The following is a 25,826-nucleotide window of genomic DNA, read 5'->3' as shown; positions in this document are numbered from 1 at the left end:
AACATATGGGCAACCTTTCCTTTCCTCCATCTACTTCCCTTCCCAGCAATAGCTTCCCAGGGCAGAAAACAAACACAGGTGTATAATAGCTACTTGTTAGAGGTCAAAGGCTAATGAACATAATACATTTCCTATGAAATTTTAAAAGGTCTTACTTTATTTACAAATAAGAGTTCTAAACTTAGTCCTCCTTTTTTTCAAATATTATTCCCCAAGATCTATCTTCTTAGTAATGCTCTGATTTTGTATGTTACAAGTACATTTCATGAGATTAGCTGAAGGAAACATTTATAGTTCATTCTAATTATCATTATTTGTTGTAAAGTTTAATACCAAGACTTTTTACTTAAGGAAAAGATTTATTTTTTAAAAAATCATACTCAAATTAGTCACTAAACCTTCTATGCAATGGATTGTTGAAGAAACTAATTAGAAATGGAGTATTCCACAGCTTAAAAAACAATTATAAAGGCCTTCCAATTTATGTGGAATGTCTCTAATAAGAAAAACCAAGACTACTAGGTAGCATCAGAACTACAGCTGGAGACTGAAAGCACATCACTGACAAAAACCTACTTTTTTTTAAAACAGGAAGTAGGCAACACACACTTTACTGTGCAGACTTTCATTATGTTACTGACCCCGAACTATCTGACGCTAAGGACAGTGGTTAACAGTTCTGGGACACACTTTCTTACAGCTTTACGAGGTGCTGTGACGCGAGCCGGGATTCCAGCCTTGGCCTCCTAGCCGCTGGCCTGATGGTGGTGACTAACCCTCTGGGACATACTTCTTTACAGTCTTTTGAGGGTGTTGCGAGGGACATAGAATAAGCAATATTCTGTGGTATCAGGCCCACACAGAACATTCAACAAACGATGGCTGTTTTCAGTTATAACCCAAAGATCACAAAATTGCTCCTTAAAATTCATAGTGGCTCTGTTGTAATGTGTGAGGCCCTGGGTTCTATCTTCATCACCCAAAAAAAAGAAAAGAAAAGAAAAAGTGGCTCTATTCATTTTAACACAAAATAGTCTTCAATTTGCTAACGAATTTCAATGTTTTATATCACAATAATGCCCATCTTTAATCTATCTGTGTTGAGAAAATTCACAAATAATATTCTAAAATTGGTCCTCTGAACAACAGCAGAATGTCACCATGTATGGGAAGAAGAGAAGAAAAAAAAACACGATTAGGTTTCTTCACCTTTTAAGCTGCACACAATTCACCCTCGGGGGAAATGCTGGTGCTAACCAAGTTGGCCTGCCTTGCATTCCTACAGCCCCTTTGGCAAACTGGCTCTGGTTCCTATGCATCTTAACCCAGTGTGGTCCTAACTCTTCATCACTGCACAATCTTGGCTTGTTCACTCTCCAGTCTTTGACAAAATAGAATTTCTTATTTTTCATCCTAAACACAAGTGCTTGGCCAGAAAGTGGCTCCTGTGCAGCTGTGTTTCGCAGCCTTGCACTGTTACCCCCAGCTAGTGAAGCCTTTGCAGGACGCCCACCTCACACACTGCAGGTTTGTAGCAGGGCTCTGGGCCTTACCTCATTAGAAATCAGCAGTAACACTCCCCCAACACATACACAAGTGTGGCAAGCAAAAGTCTTGCCAAATTTCTTGATGCAAAATCACCTCTTGGTTAGAGCAAGAGATCTAGTACTGCCAATGCCAATAATTCTCTCTCCTGTGTAGCACAGAGAACAGATCACACAAGTCTCTCAAAGATTTGAAAAAAGATAAACACCATCTTGCCATGTTAAAATATAGCCAAAACCAATCAGCTAATCAAGCAAAAGCCCCTCTTCCCCTCAGTGTGTGTGTGACTTCAATATGATACACTGGCAAATTGTTAGCTCCTTTGGTACATTAACTGCTGGGGTTTCAGACTCAGCGCTGGTGCTGGAGACAGCTCTGTGAGTAAAACCCTTGCTGTGCAAGTAGGAGGTCCTAAATTCTGATCCCAGAACCCACAGGAAGCTGGATGTGAAGGCACCTGACTCTAATCCCAGTGCTCTCTGTGACAAGATGGAGGTGGACACAGGAGAACTGCTAGAGAATGCATGGGCCAGCTAGCCTAGCACACCAAGTGGTAAACAACCAAATAACTCTGCCTCAAACAAGGCGGATGGTGAGGACTAACACCTGAAGGTGTCCTCTGACCATCACACATGTGCTTTGGAATGTATACACACACAGAGAAAGAGAGAGAGAGAGAGAGAGAGAGAGAGATTTAAAAAACAAAGAGCTACCGGGCGTGGTGGCGCACGCCTTTAACCCCAGCACTCAGGAGGCAGAGGTAGGAGGATCGCCATGAGTTCAAAGCCACCCTGAGACTCCATAGTGAATTCCAGGTCAGTCTGGGCCAGAGTGAGACCCTACCTCGAAAAACCAAAAAAAAAAAAAAAAAAACCAACCAAAGAGCTGTCACTTCCACAGTACCTTTCCTACCCTGTTCTCTTCTCTGTAGCAACATATCCACTGAGGAGGACCTGCAAATCAGAACAGGCTGGATACCAGCACAGTTGGCACCAGGATGGCAGAACATTTGTTGCCAGGTGTTGCACCACCTTCCCAGAAGTAGCACCTGCGGAAGAGTGGCCAATCCACCTCCTGCCATAGGATTCCAGCCTTTTACAAGACAAAGTGTGGTGGTACATGCCTATAATCCCAGTAGGAGGATCACCATGAGGTCGAGGCCACCCTGAGACTACATAGTGAATTCCAGGTCACCCAGGGCTAGAGCAGGACCCTACCTCGAAAAACAAACAAACAACAAACAAAACAAAGAGAGCAAGAAAATGCAGCCAATTTGCAGCAGCCAGTACAAAGGGTCCAGATGTCACTGGTGGTGGTTAGACTTAACCTAGGGGTCAGAGTGCCAGACATTCAATATTCACTACAACTTCTCAAGCTAGTGGCTCACAAGCTCTTCTTTCTTATGACTAGCAAAGAATTGACAAGCATAGACAACACAGAAGGGTAAAGTAATGCAATACTGACATGAGTTATTTTAAGGTAATAAACCACTTTCAGATTAGATCTGAGACTTACTCCATTGAAGGGAATTCATTCAGGGCCAGTAAACTGGTACAAAGTCAGAGGCTGGGGCCTAAGACTGTTGTTATTCTATCTGGATGGTATGATGGTTTGACTGGCAACTTGACAAGACTAGAATCACTTACAAAAGGAACCTCTGGACATGCCTGTGAGGATTATCAAGATTAGGTTTGAGGTAGGAAGACTCACCTTAACCGTGGGCAGCACCATTCCATGGGCATGGGTGGGGTCCTGGACAGCACAAAATGAAGCTCGTTGAGCATACACATTCACAATTCTCTGCTTTTTCACTGAGGACTGTACTGCTCCTATCCGCCATGCCTTCCCTGCCATAATGGACTGTAACCTTGAACTGCATGCTGAAATAACTCAGAAGTTGCTTCTTTTTAGGTATTAGGTCATAGCAACAAGGAAGTAACAAATAAGGACAGGTTGTCAAACTGCCCTCTAAATATTTATGGAATACTGATAGATTAGTGCTGCTCTGAGCCTTAATCACAGAAGTTTCTTTCTGTAGTGGCAGAGATGCATAGCTGACAAAATGTTGAGAATAAATGACTACTGTGTGACCAGTCCTAAATGAGACATCTGTATTATCCTGCCAAGGCTAAAGAAACACTGCAAAAGAGGGAGCATAAGGAATCTAAGAGCCAGAGGATGGGGAGGAGTGCTAAGAGATAGATGCTGGCTTATGTAAGGGGACTTTACATCGCCAGAGGAGCTACTGGCAGTTAATGTTGCTGGAGGGGGTTGTGCCCTTCAGTGGTGCATCCACAGGAAATCCACGCTCCAGTAAATAATCTTCCATCCGTGCTTATGCAAGAACCCTAACTTAACTCAGTGGGTCATAAAACAAAACAAAAGCCCCATAAGAGTACAAGGGGGATTAGTTAAGGGGTTTAATGGGAATGGAGGGAAAGTAAGAGAAGAGTTACAGTCAACTTCCAGTTGCTGGCAGAAAACACCTGATCAAGTACAGCTTTATTTTGGCTTACAGATTCAAAAGGAAGCTTCATGATGGCAGGGAAAATGATGGCAGGAGCCGAGGACAGACATCACCTCCTGGTCCACATCAGAAGAACAGTAATAGGAGAGCATGACAAACACTGGCAAAGGGAAGCAGGCTGTAACACCCCTAAGCCCGCCCCAGCAATGTATCACCGACTCTGCAATTTCCAAACTGCCACCAGTTGTGGACCTAGCATTCACAGCACATGCGTTTATGAGGGACACCTGAATCAAACTGCCTCAAGAGGGTAATGGGGAGTATGATCAAAATGCATTATATATTTATAAAGCTGTCAAAAATTAATTAAAAAATACTGGTAGGTTTTAGAAGCAAACTTCAGTATAATTAATACTATAATTTAGAATAACTCCTTATTAATCTTACTGTCTTAATTTAAAAGAAAAAGCTTATAATTTTCATAATATTTTGTTGTATTTCATTTAAATCTAAGGATTACAAGTATTTACTAAAACAGCTAGAAGAAACTTGGTACACAAAACTCAGACACAGTTGACTTCAAGAGTTTGTAACTGAATTGTGTAACTCTGAGCTCTTCTGTTAGACATTCACTTCTAAGTTGACAACTATTCTGATACTCAGGAGACAGCTAGTCTGAAGTGCATTTGCAGTGGCTAGAGACGCTGGCTCAAAGGAGGAGCTCAGTTGCCTCAAAGCTGTTCTCTGACCTCCACACATGCACTGTGACATGTACACAAATATAGAAATAAACAAAAAATATTTTTTAAAAAATAAGGGGGAGCCGGGCCTGGTGGTGCACATCTTTAATCCCAGCACTTGGGAGGCAGAGGTAGGAGTCCACCCTGAGACTACAAAGTGAATTCCAGGTCAGCCTGAGCTAGAGTGCGATCTGACCTTGAAAAAAAAATAAAATAAAGTAAAAATAAATATAAGGGGGGCAGCATTGGGGAGAAAGAAACCCCAATGTTTGCCTCCGCCTGCAAACACATGTGCACCCACAAAAGTATGCATACCACGTATACATACACCGGCAAAAAATAAAATAAAATTATTACCATGAATTCCACCCCACATCAAGATCTATGTATTTTTAGTCCAGTTTTAAATTATATGCATGTAAGAAAATACTTAAAAGAAGCATGCACACACAATAGAATGAAACTGGGAGTTGGTCTTCCACCCTATCAGAAAGATCAGGACTGGACACGAGACAGTGTACTTCTAGCCTCTCACATGCTTCTGGATGTGACTCTACATGTTACTCTGCACCCTGCAAATGCTGACATCTAGTGGATACACACGATTTAGTACTTTAAAAAGAAAATTTTATTTCAATTAAATACTCAGGCCATGTGCAATAAATGTAATAAATTAGGAAATCAATGTGTAGAAGTGAAAGTGAATCCCAACAGAATCATATCCTCAGATTTGCATGGCATCCGAGTTGATTTTAATGGCCTCCATCCATTAAAAGTAAAGCCACCAATACGGATTATCACGTTACAAATTTAGAACATGAAATCAAAGAGCTGCTTTTTGCTACAAAGGCTTGCCATCAGGCATACACACAGGATATAAGAACAGCTAATGATGGCTCAGGGGTTAAAAGCACTTTCTTCGTAAGTCTTCAGGTCTCCAGCCCCCACATAAAGCCATACATGCAGCAGCAGTACAGGCCACACCTATAATCCCAATGCATCTCCAGCAACAGGAGGTTGTAGCAGTTACCTTCTTATTGCTAGGACCAAACACCTAATCAGAAACAGCTTATGGAAGAAGTTTTATTTCCGGCTTATAGATTTGAGTGAATGTTTCATCATAGCAGGAAAGCATGCCAAGCGCGGGCAGCCAGGCACCACATATCCATACTCCAGCAATGAGGAAGCAGAGACAATGAGCTTGCTTGCACTGGCAAGCAGGACTGGAATATATAACACCCCAGATCCTACCTCTGTTTGCAGTCAGCTTCCTGTTGCTGAGATAAATATCCAATGAGAAGTAGCTTATGGGAGGAAGGGGTATATTTCAGCTTACAAATTTCAGGGAAACATCATCAATAGCAGAAGAAGCTGACTCACTTTCACAGATGCATAGCAGAGATACCGTTTTAAAAAAAAAAAAAAAAAAGCCAGCACCACCAAACAGCACAAACATCCAGAACTCCAACCTGCCCACCACCGGCCTCAGGACTGGACTCCAAGATCCACCTCCAGTGACATACTTCTTCCCCAGTAGGGCTCTCTCTGCCCACTGGAGATTGTAGATTCAATCCTGAATCTATGTGGCTATACATTTAACCACTACACCTCTCAAAAATTCTACCAGCTGGGGACTAAGTATGAGGGTTACTTATAAACACATGAGGCCCTGGGGAACACTTCACAAAACTACCAGAGGGGAGTCAGGAAAATCCCAAAGCACATAAGCCAGCTGGCCTGACCTTCCCAGTGACAAGCAAGAGAGACTGTCTCAAACACAGTGGAAGGAAAGGACCAACAACACGGCGCTGTTTCCTGACCTCCACCCGTGCGCCATAGCTCATGGATGCAGGCACACACACAAATATGCTCATAGAAAGTCCATAAGCAAGTAGTAACCAAAAGGATGTGTTAATGGGAATGTGCCATATATGTATGTATGTGTGCGTGAAAGCTCCTCTTAAAAGTTATCATTAAATAACAGTATTAATTCACTCTCTTAATCTATTTTGAAATCCATGAATACAAATAATGAACTTTATTTCAATACAACTCAAAAGATGAGTGCATTCCTTATCCCAAGCATGATTAATGTTCATTATTAGCACTGTGTCAGTTTCCAATTTCTCTATCAAGGTGTCACCCTTTTTATTTTTCTGCTTTAAATTATAACTTTCTTATATCATTTTGCAAAATTAACACGCCAATAGTTTTAATAGCAATTAATCTGGAAACGATATTCACTATAACATTCATGTGCTATGTTTACCCAATGAACTATAATACAGTACAAATAAACTCACTCACTACATGTAACTTAATGGGAAACATAGTGTTGAATAAGAAAGTTAAATCAGAAACTTCTTTGGCAGTATTAAATATTACATATACTGATGATTTGGAGTGGGAATAACCACAACGATGGACAACTTCAAAGTTTCCAATAATATTCTAGTTCTTCAGTAATTAGTGGATTCAAGGGACTCTCTTATTTTTAGGCTTTATAATGTACAAATAAGGTATATTCCTTTCTATTCACCAATTCAACTGGAACAAACCATGAAACAGTGTCTGTGGTTCCAACTGCTTGTGAGGCTGGGACATGAGGACTGCTTGGGTCCATTAGTTTGAGATCAGTCTGGGCAACGTACTGAAAGAGAGACTGCGGGAGAGAGAGCAGCAGAGATGTAGAGGGAAGGAGGGCTCGATACTTATATAGAAGGCAAGTAGTTCCTTCTTTTAGTTTCTAGCATGTCTCAACTTTATGGTGCCCTATTTCCTAACTTGGATTTCTCACCTGTTCTTTGCAGCCTGTACTTATTACTGAATAGTAATTCTTCAAAATTGCCTTACCTTCTTGGCTTTTTATGCTCCATGTGATTATCAAATTCTACAAAGTCCTGAAGGGATTTTAGTTTTGCTCTGCATTTAAGTATATATCACTGAGGGGCAGAACTGATACTTTATGATATCATTCTGTCATTTAATCATTACATCAGTGTACTTTCTACTACAAACCATCACTATATCCCTGCAATCAAGTCTATTTGGTCATTTAAAAATGTATGTGGTGGCACACACCTTTAATCCCAGCACTCAAGAGGCAAAGGTAGGAGGATCACTGTGAGCTTGAGGCCTGCCTGAGACTACATAGTGAATTCCAGGTCAGCCTGAGCTAAAGTAAGACCCTACCTCAAAAAACCAAAAGAAAAAAAAAAAAAAGCCAGGCATGGTGGTGCACACCTTTAATCTCAGCACTTGGGAGGTAGAGGTAGGAGGACTGACATGAGTTTGAGGCCAACCTCAGACTACATAGTGAATTCCAGGTCAGCCTGAGTTATAGCGAGACCCTACCTCAAAAAAAAACTAAAAAAAAAGGAAAGAGTATGTGTGTGTATGTGTATATAGGTGTAAATGTGCATTGTGTATGTATATATGTGTTTGTGTACATCTGTCAGTTTTGGCTAGGTCTCAGTTGTTCTTCGTTTTATTCAGAGACAAAGTCTTGAGCTAGGCATGGTGGTGCACACCTTTAATTCCCAACACTCAGGAAGCAGAGGAGGAGGATCACTATTAATTCAAGGACAGCCTGAAACTACATAATGAATTCCAGGTCATCCTGGGCTAGAGAGTGAGACCCTACCTTGAAAAACATTAACATAAAGAGAGAGACACTTTGGGTAGAAAATCTTCTCTTTTCAGAAGGGACAACTCAAAAGGTATCATAGTGCTGGAAAGAATTGACTGGAGTACTGAGTAACATCTCAATCACACCTTCCAAGGCTCAGGGTCTAATGCGGAAGAGGTGGCAGGAAGAATGTAAGAGCCAAAGGAAGGGTAGGACTCCTTACAACGTCCAGACATAAAATGGCGTGGATATCCATGACCTCATAGTGCCTGACACTACTACAAGACCATCATAAGAGGAGGAAAAGATCATGACATCAAAATAAAAGACAGACTGATTGAAATGGGGAGGGGATATGATGGAGAATGGAATCTCAAAGGGGAAAGGGGAGGGGAGGGAGGGTATTACCATGGGATATTTTTTATAATCATGGAGAAACATTAATAAAAATTGAGGAAAAATAAAAATAAATAACTAAAAGAGAGAGAGAATCTCACTACATATGTAGCCCAGGCTGGCCTCCACCTGAGAAGTCTACTGCCTCAAGTTTCTGTGTGCTGCGATATATAACCCTAGGTGTATATGCCATCACACCTAGCTCTGTATTTCATTTCCCAATATTCCCCTTTAGGCTATAAGTAAGATTGATCGAAATACTGAATGGTTTTCTCTCAGATTATTTATATGTGTATACACATACACACTCTATTCTTGGGAATAGTGTATAACAGACTTTTTTTTTCCCAAGGTAGGGTCTCACTCTAGCTCAGGCTGACCTGGAAATCACTCTGTAATTTCAGGGTGGCCTCGTACTTGTGGCAATCCTCCTATCTCTGCCTCCCCAGTGCTGGGATTAAAGGCATGTGTCACCACGCCCAGCACGACAATGTTTTTACTCAGTGAATTTCTCAGGAAAGTTGGATCTTAACCTGGAAGTAAGGTGTATCTTTTTCATCTTATAAACTCCAGCCTATGGTAGGTATTTTCTCACACAACCAACTTTGATAAACATTTATTGAATGAATAAACAAGTAAAAAAATGTTTATTCAACAAAAGAGCAAATGCCAGGCTGGAGAGATGGCTTAGCAGTTAGGCAGTTGCCTGCAAAGCCAAAGGATCCCAGTTCAACTCTCCAGGACCCATGTAAGCCTGATGTACAAGGTGGCACATGTGGCTGGAGTTCATGTGCAGTGGCTTGAGGCCCTGGCGCGCCCACTCTCTTTCTCCCTCTTTCTGCCTCTCTCTCAAATAAATAAATAAAAATAAAGTTTTAAAAAGAAGTTTAAGGAGATTATATAAACAAAATAGAAAATTATTTAAAAAGAGCAAGTACCTAAAATAATGTCATCCCATAAAAGTATTAATAAAATTTAATGCAAAGTTTATAGGATACGTTATGCATCAAGTTTTAGCTTAAACACAAACTCCACAAAGTTTAAGGTCGCAAGGAGTAGGGCTGGCAGGCAAGTATTAACTGCTAACATACTAAATGAAGCTGGCTTAGAGAGTAATAATTTCCCACAATATTCTTCATCATTAATCACTGAACTCATTAGTCCAACAGTGGTTCCATGTTCACAAACAGGAGAGGATTAAGAACCAAAATCCTCAAGAGCAAAATGCACCCTCAAAAATAGCATTATTTTTGTTTTATTTTTCACATGGACAGTGAGGGTTCCAGAGCCATTCCTATCCACTACATAAATATTCCACCTCCATCCTCAGACTTCTTAGAAACAGAGGGACATGTAACAGACTTTGGCAAGGAGACATGAAGTGCGGCTCCCAGTTTCCTCACTAGGACTGAAACAGGTAAGTCTTACATTTGTACCTCCACTTTCTCCCTTTCATAATGTCAGTTAAAAGATGAGGCATTCACTGAAGCCAAGCATCCCTTAACTTTCAATGTGAACCAAAGGCTTTTATTTTAATGCCACTGCAATGAATAAGACATCAGGTCAAATAGTTTTATATCCAATCATGGATGAGTTAAAAAAAAATCTTGGGCCACAAAGGAACCATATATGCTAAAATGGAAGAGGGGTGAGCTTGGGAGTATTATAGCCAGCTCCCCCTTGTCAGATTTCGGCTTACTTTGTTTAAAAATTTTATCGAACTCCAGACACATGTGCCACTTTATGTAACTGGCTTCATGTGGGTACTGGGGAATGGAACTGGGCCTGTCAGGCTTTGCAAACAAGCACCTTTAACCAAGGAGCCATCTTTAGCTCACTCTCTTGCTAAGGTTTTCCACCTGCTGTAGAAAAGGTGATGTGCAGCCTCTGCTCATGCTCTCTCTGCCACCATGAAGCTTCCCCTCAGGGCTGTAAGCCGAAAGAAAAACCTCTTCTAGTCAGCTGCTTTGGCTAGGTGTTTTGTCCCAGCAACACAAAGGGAAGGACAACATCTGCTCACTTGTTAATTTCTCCTCATTCTTTCTAATTCTCAGTGCTTTACCCCCATCTCACAAGCCAAACTAAACTATCCCTATAACACTTGGCATACCATTATTTAATATATTTATTCTATGTTTTTGTTTTTGTTTTTTTTTTATTTATTTGAGAGTGACAGACAGAGAGAAAGACAGATAGAGGGGGAGAGAGAGAACGGGCGCGCCATGGCTTCCAGCCTCTGCAAACGAACTCCAGACGCGTGCGCCCCCTTGTGCATCTGGCTAACGTGGGACCTGGGGAACCGAGCCTTGAACCGGGGTCCTTAGGCTTCACAGGCAAGCGCTTAACCGCTAAGCCACCTCTCCAGCCCTATTCTATGTTTTTATAGTAATATAAAGAAAGCAACCCAGACTGTACACATATACACATAGATGCAAAAAATTACAAACAAGATACTTTCTGTCTAGTTATTATAGAGATTAAGCTTCTGAAAGAAAATGTTTCTTAACACTCATCACAGACTTTCTTAGAGGAGACAGCTCTGTGGGTGCAGGGCTTGCCCTATAAACATGAACTTTGCCTTACAAAACTAAGTTTGATCTCCAGAAACTGTAAAATATGGCCACACATGCCTGTAGTCCCAACACTGGGAAGTCAGAGATAGGAGGATTCCAGGATCCTGCTGGCTATCCAGTCTATCTAACTGGTAAACCCCAGACCAATGAGAGGCCCTATCTTGACGAAGTGGAGGATGTCCCCAGCACAACACTGGAGTTGTTCTCTGGCCTCTGCTCACACACAGCGCGCCCCTGCAACTGCCTGTGCACCTACACGCACATGAACGTGAGTATGGCCCCCACAAAACCCTCTCTATTACACAAGCATTGCAGACTGAAGGAATCCAGGGCAACGAATGAGTGAGTCTAATGTCACAGCAGGACTCTATCTTAGTGTTTGTGTCCAAGTGTCCTGCAAAGTGTCTACATACTAAATGAAGGCCTAAGTTAATGAGTGGATTTAAATTTTTTTTTAATTTATTTGAGAGAGAGAGAGAGAATAGGCACACCAGAGGCACTAGCCACTGCAAACAAACTCCAGACACATGTGCCACCTTGTATATCTGGCTTACATGGGTACTGGGGAATCAAACCTGGGTCCTCAGGCTTTATAGCAAGTGCCTTAACCACTAAGCTATTTCTCCAGTCCGATGAATGGATTTTTTTCTTGGATTTCCAAGGTAAGGTCTCACTCTACCCTAGGCTGACCTGGAATTCACTATGTAGTCTCAGAATGGTCTTGAACTCATGACAATCCTCCTACCTCTGCCTCCCCAGTGCTAGGATTAAAAGCGTGTGTCACCATAAACGCATGCCTGGCCCATGAATGGATTTTTTTTAAAGCATTTATTTATTCATTTGCAAGCAGAGACAGAGAATATGGACACACCAGGGCCCTGCAAATCAAATTCAGGTACATGAACCACTTTGTGAATCTGGCTTTACGTGGGTACTAGGGAATCAAACAGCTAACTCAGGCCAACCAAGGATGGTAGGCTTTGCAAGTAAGTGCCTTTAACTGCTGAGCCATCTGCCCAGGCCCTAAAAATAACTTTTTTATGTTCAGATGTGCCAGGTGTGGTGGCGCATACCTTTAATTCCAGCACGTGGGAGGCTGAGGTAGGAGAACAGCTGAGAGTATGAGGGCAGCCTGAGACTACGTAGTGAATTCCAGGTCAGCCTAGGATACAGGAAAACCCCACCTCAAAAAATAGAACAGGGCTGGAGAGATGGCTTAGCGGTTAAGCGCTTGCCTGTGAAGCCTAAGGACCCCGGTTTGAGGCTCGGTTCTCCAGGTCCCACGTTAGCCAGATGCACAAGGGGGCGCACGCGTCTGGAGTTCGTTTGCAGAGGCTGGAAGCCCTGGCGCGCCCATTCTCTCTCTCCCTCTATCTGTCTTTCTCTCTATGTCTGTCGCTCTCAAATAAATAAATAAAAACTTTAAAAAAAAATAGAACAAAAAAATTGCTAAATGTGGGCTGGAGAGATGGCTTAGCAGTTAAGCGCTTGCCTGTGAAGCCTAAGGACCCCGGTTCAAGGCTCGGTTCCCCAGGTCCCATGTTAGCCAGATGCACAAGGGGGCTCACGCGTCTGGAGTTCGTTTGCAGTGGCTGGAAGCCCTGGCACGCCCATTCTCTCTCTCTCCCTCTGTCTTTCTCCCTGTGTCAGTCACTCTCAAATAAATAAATAAAATATGAACAAAAAATGTTTTAAAAAAATTGCTAAATGTGCAGATGAGCCTGAAATTAATAATAGTACTAAAATGTCCAACTGGGGGCAGGGAATCCTTGTGTAACCATTAGGAAAAAGGAGCACAGATGCTAAAAGTAAGAAATATCATTAAATCATTCTCTGCAGGTCTCTTTAAGTTTCTGTTTGAAGGAATTTAAACCAGTAAAATAACAAGATGCAATGTTTTTTTCTATACTTCATTGAACTTGAACTAAAACCAAACTTAAACATAAGTAATTATGTTCCATAATTATTTTCAAATGTCAAAGCTTGATACCATCAGTTAAATAATATTGTATTACTGAAGGCTGATTCATGAAAAATATTTTATCAGTTCTAAGTAATATTAAGTGGATTTTTGAAACCATTACACAGACCAAATACAGCATATGTGTGTGTGTGTGTGTATATATACACACACACATAGATGTATCTTATATTTTAAAGTTTTAAATTTTGTCATGTATATGTGTGTGGTGTGCATGTGTCTAGTATGTTCATACGTGTGCTAGTATATGAGCCTGTGGAGGCCAGAGGACATGAGGAGTCTTGCCTCATCACTCTCGATTACTCTCTATTATACTTTTTGGAGACACTGAACATGGAGCTCACCAAGCGGAGTAAGTAAGCTAGCCAGCAAGTCTGAGGGATTCTGTTTCTGCTTCCCCCACAATGGGATTACAGGCACACACCATTATGTCTGCCACTTTATGTGGGTGTTGGGAATTAGAACTTAGGTCCTCATGTTTGCCAGGCAACTACTATACCCACCAAGCCATTGACCTAGTCCCCCATATCAGCATTTCAAAATTTTTGATTGGGAACTTTAATACAGGAACATGTTGCAAATTGGTTGTAATCCCATCAAGTTATATCCTTTAAGTCTCTTCTCCTCCATATAGACATTTCTTAACTAAGTGTATCGGTGAGTTATTACAGCTTTTAAAATCTCACATAGTATATAAGGAAGAAGGATTTTTATAAATCGAAGTTCAAATCACTAAACTACTGTAATACTTTCACTCTATGTCCAAAGTCACTGGGAGGGAAAAAGGAGAAGATAAGGGTTTATGAAATGCCTTGAAATGATTTAGCTCAACTGCTGAATTCTGTGATAGAAGGTATCTGAGAGATGTACTTTGGATGATTTAGGCCAAAGCAGGACATTAGCAGGAAAGTGGAACTTAACCCAACTAGTTTTACGTGCAGATTTTGAGAACAGTTTCAAGGCCAGATCACAATGGCACAAAGAATACGGCCCTACCACAAAACAAGTCAAACACCGTACCAAGGCCTTCCCTCAAGACCTGTATCAGTGCTGCTTTTGCTATCAACCAGGCCTTACTAGACATGTCATTTCCTAAATCTGCAGGCATCTACCAGGACACTATTCCAAGTTCAACCTTCCATCCACTGTCACACTGTCACTACACACATTTCACACTCCTGAAGTAGCTACAAAACATTTGGTAATTTCCTCACAGACTGTTAGCCATGTGTGTGTGTGTGTGTTCATGTGTGTGTGTGTGTGTGTGTAGTTCGCAAGCATCAGAGCACTTAATATCTGCATTTTTCCAAAGGTAATTATTACAATTCTCATTAAACATCTGTGTGCTTCATGTTCCTTAAACAGAGTGTGAGCTCTTTCAGGGCAGGGAACTTCAAAACTTCAGCTAGTTTCTATTCCCTCCTCCAAAAAAATGTTGCTTCTCAAACAGGAGCTTCCTCAAAGCTATCTCACAAACTTCTCACCCAGATTAGGACATTTTTAAGGAACAGATGTGTAACTTTTTTTCTTCTTCTTTTGAGCCAAGGTCATGCTATATAATACAAGCTGACCAGAAGCTTCTATTCTGCCTCACCCTCCAGAGTGCTGGTATCATGGGCTTGTACAACCATACCAGGCATAATCTCTCCACTAATTAAGACACAAAACCTACATTTACTGAAGTATGATGGAGAATTGATGTGACTTTTCATTAATCTGGGGCATGCAAGAAAAATGCAATGACCTGGATGGGAAGCTTTTTTACTAACCACTACCTGAAAGTGAGCAATTCCTTTGATCAAGATTACAGTCAACAACTAGAGTAGTATTAGAAGTTTTCATGAGTTGTTAACTAAAATTACAGATATTTTTGTATTACAAATTTCTTGTGAAATGTTGTTAAACAAAATTAAGGTACTTTTGTATTACAAGTGTTTACACTCAATGCTATCTAAACTACAGTGAAAAGGGAATTACTGGTGAAGCTTATATAATAATTAGAAACACATATTACTCTATCTCAAATCTGTATTTCTAAGACCTGTTAACAGTATTTCAGATTCCTTTACACAATTGTGAGTTGTTACTGCATCATTACTTTGGGACAGCACTCACAGGCTTCACAAGGTAAACTAACACTGGTTAAGGACTCCTGCACTGTAGCAGAATGGGGGAGGTGACCACTGTAACAATCTGCTCTAACAAAATGACAATCCGTTTATGAAATAGAAACATTTACATACTCAGGAACCTTGAATAGTAACTCCATTTTTCTTAAATATTCTTTACTTGTAAGATTCTTCTATAAGTAACAAAACTACTAAAAAAGGTAGAATTCTTAATTCATATTTAAGATAATGCATTCTCTTATATCTACTTTCCACGGGGGTGACACACACACCACATTCAAGCATGCACATACATTTTTTAGGCTACTAAATTTATGTTTTAGACTTATTGATCAACTCTACTGGGTAGAGCTTTATGACTTGGAAAATAATCCAAAGAAAAAACACACACCCCTTCCACTGAAAAAGAGTTATAAAAACCCTCTATTTACATGTTCCCCATTGCTTTCTATTCTGAGAGAATTTAACCAATATTATCTAAATGTACTTTAGAAATTCTATATATAAAGATATATAAAGAACATTTTCCTTAAATGATATTTAGCCAATGCAGATTTTATCTAAATCATAATTTTCACTTATATTTAAATAATCATTTCCCCCAAAGACATATTTACCTTCAGCCAGTGCTGGTGATTCTGATTTTGTCCTTCTATCTGTTTAAAGAAAAAAGGGAACAGAGTCTAAAACATCATTTTACTTTCAAATATATTATTACAACTAGCTTTCAACAAAGTCTATGAGCAGTGTAACATGCATGTTTTAAACGCATACACATGTATTTACTTTCCTTGGATTAAACCAACTACTGTTTACGGAGAACTTAAGAGTAAATCTTCAGGCTGACTGGTTAAGGTGCTTGCCTGCAAAGCCAAAGGACCTAGGTTCGATTCCCCAGTGCCCACATAAATCCAGAAGCACAAGGTGGCACATGCATTTGAGTTCATTTGCAGTGGCTAGAGGCCCTGGCTGCATCCATATACTGTCTCTCTCTCTTAAACAAATTTTAAAAAGATTAAACCTGAACACCAACAAATGGTAAGACAACTTATATGTCACTTTCAACATTCAGTCTAATAGCATACCAAGAAAATTATAATATTCTCATTACAGCTTATGAAACAAGGGATAATGACAAGAAAAACTGCCATGAGATTAAGAGGCACACATTTTTTGTATCTCAGGTAAAATTCAATTAAGTGTCAATGCATTAAATATTCTAGGTACCAAAATCTTTATTCCATGTAAAGAACCCATTATTTTCTAGAGAGACATTTGGCAAAACTCAAATGAACCACAAAGTCCTCTCCAGGACTGACCTGATGCTTGAAAGGCTGAAGTGACTACTTTATGCAAAATGAATCTTCAGAATAAATTCATTAGAATTGTGAGACTGAAAGCAGCTAGAACCACTAGAACAGAGCCACCATAACTCCCTTAGTTCACATGAAGAAATGCCTGACTAGTAACCAGTCAGCTTCATGTAAGCTTCTTTCCCTAGCTGCTTATTTTGTCACTCAAGAGTTGGCAAACACAATTTCAAGTAAAATCCTACTGGGTAATGCCTTAAGGGATGGACACTGTCTTCCAAGATGGCAAGTTAACTTAGCAACAGATAGAAGCAAGGACAAGCAAAATTTAGGCTCCCCTGGATTGGACATTTTGATTTGAGGAGAAGAAAGGAGCTTCTAGCAGGAGATCAAGGAAGGGTGCTATATGGAGAATTCTGAAGCAGTGACTATGACCTAGTCATTTTGGGCTCCTTATTTGGGGGCACCATGCTAAAGGCAGAGCTACCAGAAGTACACCACTCCACACCATCAAGGACCTATGGGTGCCACAGCACAATGTGTAACAGAACCAAGAGACTCTGAACACTGACAGCTAAGAGGGCACAGCCCTGTAGGAAGGTGGTCTGGGTAACTGGATCGGAAGGATGCGTGTTAAAGTGCCATCTGAGGCAAGGACAGTGTAGAGCGGGTGCATGGACATCATCCCACCAACTCTCCTGCCATCGTTGTAGTGTGACGACTTAGCCAGCACCTAACAGAAGCCGTGGGAGCAGGCTGCTATAGAACACACCTTGTGTTGCCTCACAGCTTCACTCCAGGGGAGGCATCTACTCTTAACTGCACTCTGTGGTTCGCTTACTGTCAAGGGACTCTAGTTCAGAGATGCTTATAGAATTCTTTGCATATAACCTAGCAGTTAACATGGCAACCCTTGACGAGAGAGAGCTGTAACCTGGTAGATAAACATGCCGCCTCCCCACCCCCCGTTTCCACTCAAAGGCATATCAATGTCCTCTCAGACAGTAGTTGCTCACAGAAATGGCCAGTTCAATACTGCATCTTTAAATGGTCTCTCCCTCTTCCCTTTCTCCCTTCCCCTGACCACAGCATGTCTAATTTTACCCAGTTTTCCAATTTCTACTTCTTAGTAACAGATCTCCAAATAAAAAATAAAAAACTTAAAAACATTCATGAGCCAGGCGTGGTGGCACATGCCTTTAATCCCAGCACCTGGGAGGCAGAGGTAGGAAGATCGCCATGAGTTCAAGGCCACCCTGAGACTACATAGTGATTTCCAGGTCAGCCTGCACTAGAGTGAGACCCTACGTCAAAAAAAAAAAAAAAAAAAAAATTACGAAAGCCAGTCTTAGGCTCTATTCCTAGTTTTCCCTGATGCCACACTCCCTTTTCACCCTACCTTACTAGATGCTCATCCCAATCTCCTTTCTTAATTTCTTCTTTACTCAAATTCCTGAAGGCTAACATGTCCAGGGCTCTGTCCTGGATCCTCTACTCCCTCTGTGATTCTGTTATATATGTTATCAGCTATGTAACTTCAATTTCCATGTCCAGTCTCTCCAGTCACTGCCTATTAAGTATCTGCAATGTACATTCAAGAGTGACCTGTCCAAAACCAAACTCATATTCCCTCCCCAACTCTGATGTGCTTTGGCAGCACCCCCATCTCAGATGACAACTCTGCCATTCCAGGTGCTCAGCCTAATAACCCTTGGACTCCTCTTCCATGACTGAGACTCTCACTAGCTAAATGAAAGCCTCACCCTGCTACCCTACTAACGCACAGCTACAGATTCCACTGAGATCCAATGTCTTCTACACTCAGATGGTTCTAGAGCACAGAGCACATGGGGCAGGCTGGGCCCACCTTACGTAGAAATTATTAAGTAGGGCAAACAATCATATGCATGTTTTATCCAAATGGACCCTGCTATTGACATGGAAGGTTAAAAACCATTAAGATATTATGTCAAACAAATTTTGGTTGTTAGCAATTAATGAAGTTTAGCAACAGTACAGCAAACAAAATAATGAGGACTATATGTGATTATTAAATCATCAAATTGAACCGTCTGCCTCAGAACCTCACAGTGTCTACAATATAGTACTCTATTAATCCTAAATCACTCACTTGGGGATCTATTAATCCTAAATCACTCACAATGGGAATTGTTTGTTTATGGTTACACTGTGGTGTTCCTCAAAAGGTCTCCCTGGATCAGTATTATTACACATGGAATAAACTTTGCTAGAGACAAACCAGTATAAATTAGATGAAATCATGAGGAAAATCAAATTTACAGTCTAGTTCTTAATAAACCAAGACCCAATAAAACTCTTATAAAAACATTATTATATTTAAATTGGATAATCCAGATACTAGTTAAAATCTATAAATCTCGAAGTTTTCAAAATTAAATGTTGAAATTTTTTGCCTCTAGTAAGAGATAAGTTATAAGAACTATGACTTCAGAACATGCTGTCACTCCTATTGAGTTTGTGGTATTTCCAGGTGACGGTACATAAAGTAACTGGCCATGGAGTCTCAGTCTAGGTGATATAGGGTGTCATGTATCACAAGCTGGCCTTGAGCTCACAAAGTAACCAGAGATGACCTTGCACAGCTTAAGAGGAGAATGTGGCTCCTATTGTATTTACTGGGCTGGGGCTACAGCTCAGTCAGCAGTGCTTGCCTAGCATGCATGAAGCAAGGTGTCTTCAATCCCCAGCATGGCACACACTGGGTGTGGTGGCACACATCTGTAACCCCAGTACTTGGGAGGTCTAGAGACAGGAGGATAAGATGTTCAAGGTCAAAAATAACAAAGAATGATTTACAAAGATATCTCGTACATACTTCTGACCAGACACACCCATGTGTGCACCCCCACACGTCAACATGCATGTGAATTATGATAACTTATAAAAGAAAGAAAAATCTTAAACAGGCATATAAAAGTATATGTATTTCCAAATTATAAACTGCAAATACAAGCAGTGTGGTTTGGAGCACTGGTTCTGGGCTAAGGCAGGCCAGGGTGAAGTTTTCACTCATTTAAACTGTAATGCTTGAGCAAGTATAGTTTTTTGTAAAACAGCAGACATAATGAGAAAGTGTGTGAAGACGAGTGGAAATGCTAGTTTCACTGAACACCGTCACAAGCTGTGTAGACAAGTAGGACAGATGAACTGCCAAGGGGCAGAAGGGAACTTGCCAGTGGTGAGGTTCACCAAATGCTGTGCTTTTGCATGCAGTTTGAGGTTCGTCTACTAGACATTAGTAAACTTGTTTTTGCAATAGCATTCATGGACATCTACATCTGAATCTGCTAAAATTACTGTATTGTCACAATTGATTAAATTCTGGAGGTTGTTTCTAAAAATGTGCATTTTCCAAAATCCAGGTGACTATCATTTACATTAGTGTTTATCTAGAGGATCTAATTTCCAGAAACTGAAAGATAAAATTCCTACCCTTCTGCACCCAAAACTGAAGTCCACTGTTTTTTCTTGTAACATACCTTTAGTTTTTGACAAGTTCTTGTTGTCAACCTATACCAACATGATCCTAGAGGAAATACTTAAAGGTCTTAAATGAAGGCTATAATTCAGTTTTAGAACTTTAACATCTTTATACTCATATTTTCATTGTAAAGTCTCAACTACAGTAGGTGATAAAGCTATAAAATCACAATTGAGAAAGATATAATCCATAACAATTAAATTTAGATAGTTGGTATATGGTGGTTTGAATGAGATGTCCACCTAAACTTCTGTGCTCTGAATGCTTGGTCCTTAGTTGACGGTAATTTGGCAGGTGGAGCCTTGCTGGAACGGTTGTTGGCGGCTAGCTTATGGACGCTCCCCCTTGCTAGAGTTCAGCGCGCACTCTTGCTGCAGGTTTCTGCCTGCTGTGGCAAGGCAGTGGTGTCCAGCTTTTGCTCACACCATGCTCTCTGCTGCCGTGATCAAGCTTCCCGTGAGTCTGTAAACTGAAATTCCTCCCATCAGCTGCTTTTAGTTAGGCGCTGTCCCAGAAATAGGAAGGTTAACTACAACACGGTACTACTGAAATACAAGCTTTCTACTTCAACATTCTTCTAAAAAGGCTTCCATCCCCTGCTTTCCCTTCTTCAATTCTGACTCACTGCCATTTCTCTGGTTCACATTTTTATGCTCTCATCCCTAAGTACAGCAATAATCATTTGAATTGCTAACTTACTTCTAGTTCTCTCCTCTGTTCTATTTTATTACACAAATACCTGAGTAGGTGACATTAGTTAAGCATTAGGAGAGGCACTGATTTTATCTTACCACTTATCCTACTTGAAAATTTCTAATGGTTTCCAATACCTTTTAGGACAGTCATCTCAAAGTGGCACATTTAGCAATCCTCATTCTGTTTCCAGGCTGCAGTCCTAAAACGCATCTTCCTTGAGTGGATAAACATGTAAGCCCAATCCAGTCCTCAAATTCAACTTCTCCACGGAAACTCCCTTCTTCGGTAGAAAATGCTCCAACTCTTTAAAGTTCAGTTTATATCTACTCCCACTTCTAACAGGCTTTCTCCAGGACTCCAGCAACAGGAGAATTACAATCTCTGCAGTTCTCAAGTGATTTCACCTGGTGTCTTTCAAGTCAGTCATTACACACTAGTTATTTTCTCCTCACTGGGACAGAGCACCTGACCTAAGCAACTTAAAGGAGAACTTTTATTCTGGCTCAATTTCAGACAGTTCTGGCCATCACTGCAAGGAGTACACAATGACATCAAGGACTCTGCCCAGGGCCTCTGGTGCTCTGCTCGCAGCAGTGGGTCTTCATATCTTGGCAAGCAAAACACACAGAAGAGATTGGGGAAAGGCCAAGGCCCCTAGCGTCCCACCTCCTAAAGGTTCCAGAACTTACCCAAAGAGCACTACTAGCTGGGGACCAATAAAAGACAAGATTCTGTGGGGTACATTCCACACCCAAACCATCACCTTATATTACTGAAGAAAAACTAAATTCAAGGTAAGTATGAAACTTGTTCTTCAAGTCATTGTTCTTAAAGGTATAAATCCACATTTATTTACTTTTGAGGGGTATGAACCAGAGATTGTGTCTTAGCAGGATGGATGCTTTGGAAATTGGCACAAATGGTGCCACTGTTTCCACAGTCCCAAGTTACGGTCCCTCAAATCACTCTACTTTTGTCAATTTGTCACCAGGAGTTACCGTGCTGTGTTTTGATTTGTATGCATGTGCACATGCACAGCTTTGCCCAAGAATTCAGTTTCATTTTGGCATAAATATCTTAAGGAGAGCTGCATGTTCATGTTGGTTCTGGAGACCCTATTTAACAGCCAGGAAAAACGACCTTGTACCTCAGACTATTGTTCAAATCTTTTGTACTCTACTCAGTATTTAGTACTTAACTATGTTCCAACCAAGGGAGACAGCACACTAAAAAGGTGGAAAGGCTTAGCCTAGAAATTTGGAACCAGCCAATCTCAATGAATTCTTCCCAGTTTCTGGGGCTTCAAACTCAGAGATGCAGGTATGGTATGTAAGCACTCTATCACTTGAGCTACCCTAGCCCTCTGTGGCTGCTTGACTAACATGCTTCCCATAGGCTTATGGGTTTTAAATACTTGGGTCCCTAGAAGGTGGCAATTTGGGGAAGTCGTGGAGCCTTGTTGAAGGAGGTGTGTCACTGTGGGTAGGTTTTAGAATAAAATAGCCCAACTCCAAGCCCAGTATTTAGACTGCTTCCTCCCTGCTGATGTGGAAATGTGGGGCTTCCCACTTACGTTTGTCATGCTTTTCCCACCATGATGAAACTTCCCTTGGAAACTGTAAGCTGAGATAAAACTTTTCTCCAACAACTGCTTCTGGTTGGGTGTTTTGCCTAGCAACAAGAGTAAATGCTCCACCCTCCTAGTTTGAACTCTAGCTCTGACTATACCAACTGCAATTCAGGGTCACACAGATGACAAGCCTTAGTTTCCTGATAAGGAAAATGAATGCAATAGCTTTCCCTAAAGAACTAGAGCAAGGTTTAAGTGGGACTTGGTATGAACAACGCAGGATTAGTGCTTAGCAAAAAAACACCAATTAGGCATTCAATGAATTGTTGCTGTTACCAGCAGTGCTAAATTCCAGAAACATAAGGATAAGACCTGAGCTCTGACCTTAAGAAGGCCATACGTTCCCATTTTCATTCATCCACCCAGGTTAGAATGGAAGTCATCACTCTTACCCATACTTTCTGACCCAAAAGTCTGTCTACTGTATTCTCTAAACCATCTACTGTCACAACCACTGAACTGATCCAAAGCCTCTCTTTCCTCTGAGCCTCACTGCTTCCAAGCCCATCTCTAAAAAAAAAAAAAAAAAAAAAAAAAAAGATTTTTATTTATTTATCACAGAGATATAATAGGCACACCAGGGCCTCCAGCCACTGCAAACAAACTTCAGATGCATGTGCCACCTTGTGCATCTGGCTTACACGGGACCTGGAGAATCAACCTTGGGTCCTTAGGCTTTGCAGGCCTGTGCCTTAACCACTAAGCCATCTCTCCTGTCCAAGGCCCATCTCTTTATGGCTCATTGTCCACAATGTGATCAGAGTGTTCCTTGTACCACAGACACCCAATCACACGTCTGCACATCATAGAGCAAGCAGCATCCTTCCAGTTAGCATGTTTCAATGAGAGGAATGCCACAGGACATCAGAGATCCTCAGGCTGACTCAGTGTTCTAAGAAAGATTCTTAACTCATTTTTCTATATTGCTAAAAGTGTTCAAAAGAAATGCAGCAATTTAGCCAGGCATGGTGGCACACCTTTAATCCCAGCACTTAGGAGGCAGAGAGAGAAGAATCTTTCAAGGCTACCCTGAGACTAAATAGTGAATTTCAGACCAGGCTGGGCTACAGTGAAACCCTACCTCAAAACAAAACAAACAAACAAACAAACAAAAACAAAGGAAATGCAATAATTTCTTTTAAAACATTAGCTTAGCACACATGGTTACACTGCAATCTAGCACTAGGAAGATGAGGCAGGAGGACTGCTGGTTCAAAGGCAGCATGGGCTATACAATGAGACCCTGTATCAAAACAAACAAACAAAATTTCCCTTCAGCTCCAGTTTTATTTTTTAAAAAATGCATGGGCTGGGAAGATGGTTCAGTGGTTAGTGGCACTTGCTTTCAAAAAGCCTGCCGGCCTGGGTTCAATTCCCCAGAACTCACATAAAGCCAGATGCACCAAGTGGCACATTCACCTAGAGCTCATCTGAAGCAGCTAGACTCCCTGGTGTGTGCAGTTTCATGCTTACTCTCTCTCACACAAAAACAAATACAAATACAAATCTTAAAAAGGAATTGTGTCCTGGTATTACATGCATCTTTATCCAACACTATCAACCACTGCCCAGTACTATCAATGGCCAAAGTGCCACCACAGTGACACTGGCTCACTAAACCAGGGACACATAGGCACTGTCTTTTAAGATATCACACAGTATTTCTAATAAACTGCCAGGATTGTCTCACTCCAAGTTAAGAAGGAAAAGCGAGCAGTTCCAAAGATAATGCTGCTTTGTCTACCTAAAGCAAAAAGCTGCAAGCCAGACTATGAGTCAGCCCTAACGCACAGTCCTGTTTTCACTCTGCCTGCATACAAACATGGCTCCTCCTCCCTTTTTAAAGGGCTGAATATCAAAGCAACAAAAACTCCCACAAGGTAGACTATGCCTTGAGAAACAAAGATAATGCGTCCTCATAAAGCTACTGAGAAGCAAAGAATGAAGACTATCTGGCTCTTTTCCCAGGTCAAACCTGTCATATCAGGACAACAATGACCCCTTTGCACAGGGCCTTATCATGACCATCCTTGCATTTATGACCCAGTTTTAGTAGCATCAAGATGTTAGGGAGTTTGTATTCCTCAATCAACAATCATCATCATTTTTACTATTTCTCTAAAAGAACTTGAGATACAAAGCAATAAAAGATCTTTGACCAACCAGGTATGGTAGGCATGCCTATAATCCCAGTACTCAGGAGGTAAAGGTCAAGAACAAAGCCAGCCTCAGCTACAAAGCAAGTTCATGGCAACCTGAGATACATGAGATCATAAATCTATAATCTGTCAATGCTAGATTAATCTAGCAGAATAAATTATTACAGCAACTAGAGAAGAGGACAATGCTAGACAAGAGCCTATTTCTAGTGTGGGTTAAGGATCGGCCCAATGGACTCTAGAAGACTTTACATCACTTGTCAACATGCTCGCTTCTTTCCGTGACTGATGCCTGCTTACTGCTATTGTACTCCCCCGTACTACACACAGTCTGGCACACTGCAGTCTACAGTGTACATATGATGTGATGTATGCATGACTAACAAACATGGTAAGAAAGAAGGGAATAAATGCAACTTATCTACAGTCAAGGCCCCAAAAAACTAGTTCTTCTGTTAAAAAGACTGGTTTGGAATACTGAGTTAAGAAACCAACATATTTGTACCACATAATTGACAACTTTTTGGCAGACATGTAATTTCTGCTTTTAAAGACTAATGTAATAAATCCTCAGTGTCCACAAAGGGTTCCTAGAGCACTGTGTTTCCCCCGAACTATATGCAAGGCATAGTAGAAAATGTGGAATAAAGACCTGTCCTCGGGCTGGAGAGATGGCTTAGCGGTTAAGCGCTTGCCTGTGAAGCCTAAGGACCCCGGTTCGAGGCTCGGTTCCCCAGGTCCCACGTTAGCCAGATGCACAAGGGGGCGCACGCGTCTGGAGTTCGTTTGCAGAGGCTGGGAGCCCTGGCGCGCCCATTCTCTCTCTCTCTCTCTCTCTCTCTCTCTCTGTCTTTCTGTGTCTGTCGCTCTCAAATAAATAAATAAAAAATGAACAAAAAATATTAAAAAAAAAGACCTGCCCTCAAAACACTAATTGTCTACAAAATGACATGTAAATAAATTACTACAATACAGTATAATTACAGAAAATTCTCTAATAGACGTTTGTGGTAAACTGCTATGGGAAAACAGAGGACGGAGTAATTTAA

At 41.0% G+C, this 25,826-nt stretch overlaps 1 protein-coding gene across 12 annotated transcripts in view; it reads right to left on the bottom strand.

The window, feature by feature from the left end:
* The window catches only part of Cyrib (CYFIP related Rac1 interactor B), a 160,441-nt gene that overhangs the window by 35,541 nt on the left and 99,074 nt on the right, over positions 1-25,826 (bottom strand). For 10 of the 12 annotated variants that reach the window (XM_045143401.1, XM_045143395.1, XM_045143398.1 and 7 more), the window contains one exon: positions 16,077-16,115. Coding sequence is in view for 2 of the 12 variants with exons in the window: in XM_045143394.1 (XP_044999329.1) it covers positions 16,077-16,115 (39 nt within the window). In the remaining 10 variants the exon portion in view is untranslated. Of the gene's footprint in view, positions 1-3,255; positions 3,275-16,076; positions 16,116-25,826 lie in introns of those variants that run through there. The other 2 variants (XM_045143400.1, XM_045143393.1) reach the window with 2 other exon arrangements.

The sequence above is a fragment of the Jaculus jaculus genome, chromosome 2 (genome assembly GCF_020740685.1).
Source record: "Jaculus jaculus isolate mJacJac1 chromosome 2, mJacJac1.mat.Y.cur, whole genome shotgun sequence".
In the NCBI taxonomy this organism is placed as follows: Eukaryota; Metazoa; Chordata; class Mammalia; order Rodentia; family Dipodidae; genus Jaculus; species Jaculus jaculus.
The sequence above is the reverse complement of the archived record's forward strand: the minus strand, read 5'-3'. Positions and strand labels throughout refer to the sequence as shown.